The sequence below is a fragment of the Falco naumanni genome, chromosome 16 (assembly GCF_017639655.2).
Source record: "Falco naumanni isolate bFalNau1 chromosome 16, bFalNau1.pat, whole genome shotgun sequence".
In the NCBI taxonomy this organism is placed as follows: domain Eukaryota; kingdom Metazoa; phylum Chordata; class Aves; order Falconiformes; family Falconidae; genus Falco; species Falco naumanni.
Window position 1 is genome coordinate 4017586 of NC_054069.1, and position 7061 is coordinate 4024646.

Consider the following 7061-nt stretch of genomic DNA (forward strand, 5'->3'; position numbering starts at 1 on the left):
TGGAAGACTAATTTGTACTTCCTTGTTCTTAGTGAGCCAGAGCCAAAATTTGGAAGTATGTAAACACTTGCTTTTTCCTTTCATATCATCTATTAGAATAGTCATTCTCTATGATGCTCAACAGCCTCCTAAAAATAAAGAGTGTAACTAGAGTAACTGAGCTGAGGAAAATAACTCAGGCAGCTGTAAGAAACTGCCATAGCCTTCAAATCTATTATCCACTGAGTGAGACTGAAACTACCATGTGTCTGTATTTGAATCAGAAATTCCGTGTTCTCTTTGGCCCGTCATTACAAATCAGGTTATGAACGTGGCTAATAAAGGGCTGAACAGCGGCCCCAGTTAATAGCGAATGCGGCTGTTCTAGTGATACAAGAGCATGAGTACCAGTTCCTGCAGCTAAAACAAATTTTATCAAGATCTGAGACTTGCAATTAGATTACTCCAATTGGAACCATTAGCAGGTGGCTCAAAAAGCTCTGTGTCAGAACAAGTGCTCAGTTTTACAGATTAAAGGCTTTTTTGAGCAATGCCATACTACAGTACTGGATAGGCAGATCTCAAGTATCTATACATTTTATAGAAAGATACTTACAAACAAGGATAGTCCAGTGGCTGACGCTACTCCTGGTTTTCAGACCCTTTGATTTGAGTCCAGCTGCTGCCACAGACACCTTGTATGACCTTCAGCAAGTCCTTTCCACTTGGTATCACTGAGATGTAACCATCTTGGGGCCATTACGTTTATTAAGTGTACTTCTTTGTCTCCAAGGAGCGCAAAGAAGTTAAATGCAGGCTTGAACAGGAGTGTTCCATGGTCTCACTTAGGCTCATACCTCATTGTTCCAGACCTTGCATTGCAGAAAAGGTTTACGTGACTGCTTCTGCAAAGAATTTGAAGTATAAATCTCTGCTTTGATTTATTTTAATTTTTCTTGACTTTTCCAGGCTACCTCACCTCACCAGTCCCAGCACTCCACAGTGGATGTTGGGCAGCTTCATGACCCCCAGACATACACCCAACATGCTATCCAGGTGCAGCACATCCAGGTCACAGAGCAATCGCCAGCGGCTCAGTCATCAACGCAGGTATTTCACTCTCCTCTCACAGGAAACGTTTTCCCTACCAGGCTGCTCAGCTTGCCTATTACATTTGCTGGTGCAATAGTCTATGTCATTTAAAGGACCATACATGAAATGACTCTCACATGAACATATCTGAGATCATTGTGTAGGTCCTAGAGGTTCCTAGGATGTTTAGGAGTCTTTTGCTGTGTTTTTGTCTGGGTTTTTTGTGTGGGTTTTTTGTTTTGTTTTTTCCTAACAGCGTATACAAGGTGAATGGCTGGGAACAGAAAAATCTGCAGCTTAAATAAAATTAGCCAGTTGAAAGATATAAATGGAAGCTGGCATTCCTTAAATATTTGAGTTCAGCTTTTCATGCTGTTGTGAGCATTTAGCCTCTCATCTCAGCTCTCTGCCACAGACTCGCTATGTAACCTTTGGCAAGCAATGTCTCTATTTCAGTTTCCTGATTTCTGCTCTGAAGCAAATTGGGGAAAAAGGAGGAGAGCTTTGCAGTTCTTGTGCTAGATATGCTGTAGAACCCACCCTCGTGTCTTCCAATAATAAGTATATGTCTGTAGCAGTACAGACGTGCTTAGTACGCTGAGAATGCTTATACCTCTCTCTTCTTTTTTTTTTTTTTTTTTTTTGCCTAGGTTGGGGGTCAGCCTTTGAGTCCCTCCTCACAACAATCTCAGCAGGAACTCAGCCCGTCACAGATACAGACAACCACATCGACACCAAACCAAGCCCTCCAGCAGCAGCAAGGATCTTCGGTCCAGCACACTTATCTTCCCAGCACATGGAACTCATTTCGGAGCTACTGTAAGTGTCACTGGAGCTCTCACTAGTAGTCTGACTGGTGTGTGGGACTAGTATGTGCTCCGTTTCTCCAGCTACCGAATGGGGTAGTGTTGTCAGAGCTCATTAAACTTTGTGATTAACATCCATAGAGATCTAAGAATATAGTTTCAGACAAAGAAAATAGTTGCACTAGGTTTTCTGTTGTAGGGCCATAATGATTTGATACGTGGTTTGGGCAGGTAGACTGGGCTCCTTTATTCCAAGGAACTTGCATTCAGCAAGAATCCATGTGTTTGACGCAGCTTGTTCAAATTTGGGTGGATGCTTGAAAGAAGTGTACAGATGAGGGTGACATGAAATGACTTCTCATGTCTGTGTGGCTCTGGATGATAGTTCTGTGATTTCTTGGGTGAGAACAGGATATGTTGTCTAGGCATGAATTGCCACATATGCATCTGATGTTAGCTGGCATAACTCTGTTGAGGCCTGAATTTTAGGAGGCTTTACAATACCGGAATTCCTATTCAACAGCCACAGTTTCAGGCTTGAAATTATACTGATAGAAGACTGTCTTTCAAGGTGGCCTTTGGGATTGACTGAAGGCCTTGATTATGCAATTTTCATTTTTTTTTAGCATCTGAGATTCAGATGATGACCATTCCCCAAGGCCAGTACGTGATCACAGAGACCGCTGTAGGTACACCAGTCACCACTGTCAACACAGGACAAGTGAAAGCAGTTACTCAGGTAAGGAAAACAATCATTGCCTTTAGGGTTTGTTTGGGTTTTTTTTTTCATCCAGAATAATGTATTGGGTTTAAAGTTTTCAGTTTGGAGGTTAAAGGAATGCCAAAATAATGGCTGGGGCACAGAGTTAAAGAATAACGGTGTACTTAAAGAGCTCCAGACTGTATAGTCCGAAAGGGCACTGGCTTTCCATAACAGTGGTAGCGAGTCCCGTGCTGGGCAGAATCTGTAGGCAGAACAGCAAAGAAATTACATGATGTGTTGTGTCATAAGCTAAGGAGAAAAGTGGTACTAGTCAAACCTAGTCATGTTGTAAACTTCAGGTTACAAAAGGCAAGAAATAATCTCTAGAGCTTCAAGGAAAAGATGGTTTTGTTTAGTATTTTTTCTGAAATAGCATGATATTCTGTTATGTGGTGACAGTAAATAGTTTTCTGCATCTAGCTATTTACAAGGCCCACGCTGTCTGGCCCTCGTATGTATGAATCCTTGAAGTTTAAAAGCGTTTGCTTAATCACATTTGTAGGACAAGGTATGATGTAGTGGTACTGATTAGTCTCAAAAATACTTATGACTAAGCTGTGTCCATTACACCAAATTTCAGAACAGCTTCTGGAAACATTTTGATAGCTTGCTTTTATCTGTAGGATTACTAAATAGGAAGAGTTACTGCTATTTGACTTTGTAAGCAAGCTGGCACAAGAAGGCAGGCCACTGTACTGTGTTGGTATTGGACACTGGAAACGCAGCTTCTGCTAGAACACATGGAAAATAGAAAAAACTTTGCGAATAGTTGTATTAAAAATTGCTATTTTAATTTGTAGTGATGGCTTACTTATGTAACTATTTTTAACCATTCATAAATTAACCAAATGCAAAGTAGTCCAGCGTACTTGGAAACAAAGGACAAGGGTCATGTTGCTCTCAAATACATTTAAGTGAAATACAACTTGATTTCAAAGTTCCTTGTTCGTACCAGAATGTCTTCCAGCACAGCAACAGACTATTAGAGCAGAAAAGTTACAGAAGATGCAACTATTATTACCTTTTTTTTTATATTCCCTGCGCAGACTCACTATGTGATATCTGAAGGTCAGCCTGATCTGGATGTCAAACAGAATTCTTCACTCTCCAGTGAGGTACAGGTCGGCGTTTCCCAGCCACCGGCCCACACGGATAGCCTGGAGCCACAAACGAGCGGTCAGCAGCAAACCACCCAGTACATCATCACTACAACCACCAACGGGAACGGCAGCAGCGAAGTGCACATCACTAAACCAAGAACTTTCTCAGCAGAACATGAATGAAGAAGCCTTGCGACGTCACTTGCTTGTACTTGTTGCCTCCCCTGAAAGCCCAGATATATGGGTGTCCTGGGGCTCAATATGTTTTGAAGTATACGCTCACTTAACTTCAACTAAAATCTTGGAGCTCTTGTTAATGCTTTAAAGAGGGTTTAAGTCCCCAGCGACCATGAAGGAGTACCCTCAAAATCCTTCTGGGATGCTATTTTTTGCAGCTTGTAACAAAAAGGACAAGAGGAGAAGTGAAACCTCTGCTTGCTCTGGACTTTATTTTTGGCATGTCTGCTGACCCTTATTTTTCCTTTTTGGAAGTGTCTCCAGTAAACAACTACTTATTTCAATTTTATGGGAAAAAGCTTGCCTAACTGAAGGCTAACTGGCAGGTTATGGTGTATGTATATTTTTAATAGGAGCCGTTAAACAGGAGGAAATAATGTAAATTGCCGGAATATGGCCGAACTGCTTCCTGTGTCTTTGTTTCAGCAGCCAAGGTGAAAGGGAATATACCAGCTCAGTGCGAGCAGACTGCCTGGAGAACAAGAGCAGCAGCAGCAAAGCGGTGGCTCCTTGCGTACATGTGTGAGGATGGATATAACGATGAAGCTGTGAAGATGTGCCGAAGCAGTCCATTAAATTATTATTTTTCCAGCCCTCGAGAACTGTTTACATGCTGTCTGCCCTGCCCTACTTTATCAAGCAATTCCAGAAAGAAAAAGTGCAGTCTTAAACACGTGTTGTTTGGAACAAACAGATTGAAATCATAGCAGCACATAAGGGTAGTATGGAGCCACTATTATCTCTTTTTCTCCTCCAGTATTTGCAGGGAAAATTGCCTTTTTGCCTGTAGATGGAAAAGGCTCGGCTTAGCCTGCATCGCAGATTCTGTTGTGACCTAGAGGTAGTTGTGCTGGGAGAAAATGAAGGCACAGGAGCACACCTCTGAAGAGGCAGGGTAGTTATCTCCATTGCCACCTCATAGTGGATGTATTTTTCCCCTCAAAGACTGGATGATGGGAGAGTTGATTACTTTTGATTTTTTCCAAATAACCTTGTTAACAATGCATTGTAACTCCCTCGGACAGTTCCATAAAGTGACCAGCCCTGGACTCAGGAAACATACAAGAAACGTGCTAGTGGACCACTATTCATGGGACACAGCCATCTGTGAGGGTTGCCTGCTTTGGTAGACCTGGTCTGTGTACAGAATTCACGTTAGGTTTAGGGACCAGGAGAAAGGGAAAGAGGTGGTTTTATCTTTTAAGGCAGTGTAATTTGGGCTTTTCTTAAATAATCCTCCTTAACAGGTCTGGTTGGTTGGTTATTTAACATGTTTTGGTATTTGCAAGAATATGACCACAACTCTACTGACTCCTGCTGGTATATCCTGTGTACATCTAAACCCCCACTCGCTGCCGGAGAAGTCACCCCAGAATGTCTGTGCATAACAGAACATGTTTATTTATAAAACAAAGGCAAAGAAGGATGTTTTCTCTTAATGGCCCTTGAGACAGAGAGAGGTTTGGGGTGTTTTCTTTATTCTTTTTCTCTTGTGCCGCACAGAGTGTGAACGCGGGACTCTGGCATAAGTACTCCCACAGATTTAGGAGCGGATTACCCCTGTGAGTAAGCACTACAGGTGTTTAGAGGTTGCGGTATCAGGCCTTACGGAGTTAAACCTCTTAGTCATGAGGGAACTTCACACTCAGATGGGACAAGATGAGGTCTGGTTCCTTGCAGGCAAAGCCTTGTAGCTGGTACTGCTTGGGTAATTAACATATCTGCTAATACGGTGTGGAAATAGTGCCTGTGCATGATGAGATAAATCAGATGGAAAATACTGGCCAGCTCAGAACTGTTTTGAGGTAGCTTTGAAGTGACTTGCCAGAATGTGGGTTCATTTGTTCCTGGGATTTTGCTTCTCTGGCTGTACCACTGTGTGTGGGGCATTAATGAGGTTGGTGAAGTTAATGAGGACCAGCACTCCCATTTAGCCAAGTGCAGTGATGAGTGTCTTTAAATTCAGTGGATTTGGGAGCCTGTTGGCTTCAGCGGCATGGCTGAGTGACTGCAGTTCCCACTCACCCATTGGAAGTAGTGTTGCTGAGGAGTTTTGAATTATAATGTTGGACGTCGCAATCTTGTTGGTGTGGGAGAAGGGAGATTTTTGTTTTGGCTGGCTTCAGGCTGCTAAATGATTTATTGATGAGTCAAAAATGGTAGTAGTAGTAGGAAAATAGACCTGGAAATGAGGTAATCCAGGTGGATGCTGCCCTGCAGGAGCAATTTTAAAGTCTTAAAAGGTCTATAATCCTTACAGATGAACGTAACACTTGTTCCCCTTAACAATATTGCAGATGTGGGGTTTAAAAAAAAAATTTTGCTCCGTTCACCTTTGGAAAGGATCACAGAATGAGGGTAACCATGCCAGTTATTTAAACCTGAAAACTACAAGGTGTTCCAGAAAACAATTTTAAAACAGCCCCTTTGCACTCAAATCTTTATCAAAGTTTCTACTCTGTTCCACAGCAACAGCAGTATGCTCGGGCCATCGGCCTGGCACGCGCATTAAGGGTTTGACGGCTGGGAAAGCATCATCCCTGGAAATGGAAGTAGCTTGACTTTTCCTTCCAAAGGAGCGACGGTGATTGCACGGATGGCAGGGGCCTGGTTTTAGCAAGGTGACAAAAAAAACGGACAACAGTTTGCATGAATTTTTCTTCCAGTTTCTGCAGTGCAGAAGGTATGGGATTTTTTTTTTTTTTTTTAAACTGGAGCAAAGCAAAGATCTGTCTCGAGTGATGTCCCACAGGAGCTTAACTCTGGAGTTGCCACCTGCAAGGGCTGGATTGTGCTGGAAGACTGGCACCGCTACAGGCTCCTTGGCAGCCTAATGCTGTTCCTTGGCAGTGTTTTGGATCAGATTCTCTGTTTTCCTAGACAAAAAAAAGGCGGGGAAAATCAAAACAAAACAACTATCAGCTACACTTGGAATTTGCACCTCTGACTGCTTGGGCTGTTTTGCTCTGCCCCTTCTCTTATTTAACTGTGTATGTTTATTGTACATTTGGTGACTGTTATCGTGTCCATAGTCTTGTGCAACCTGGCAGGTGTTTAAAAAAAAAAAAAAGGCCACAAAAAAAC

The 7061-nt window shown here is 42.5% G+C and overlaps 1 protein-coding gene across 10 annotated transcripts in view; it reads left to right on the forward strand.

The window, feature by feature from the left end:
• PRDM10 (PR/SET domain 10) overlaps positions 1-6873 on the forward strand; it is a 47083-nt gene extending 40210 nt beyond the window's left edge. For all 10 annotated transcript variants that reach the window (XM_040615899.1, XM_040615898.1, XM_040615905.1 and 7 more), the window contains 4 exons: positions 949-1089; positions 1722-1890; positions 2504-2616; positions 3687-6873. In XM_040615899.1, coding sequence (XP_040471833.1) covers positions 949-1089; positions 1722-1890; positions 2504-2616; positions 3687-3923 — 660 coding nt within the window. In that variant the 3' untranslated portion in view covers positions 3924-6873. The remainder of the gene's footprint in view (positions 1-948; positions 1090-1721; positions 1891-2503; positions 2617-3686) is intronic.
• The last annotated feature ends 188 nt before the right edge of the window (positions 6874-7061 follow it).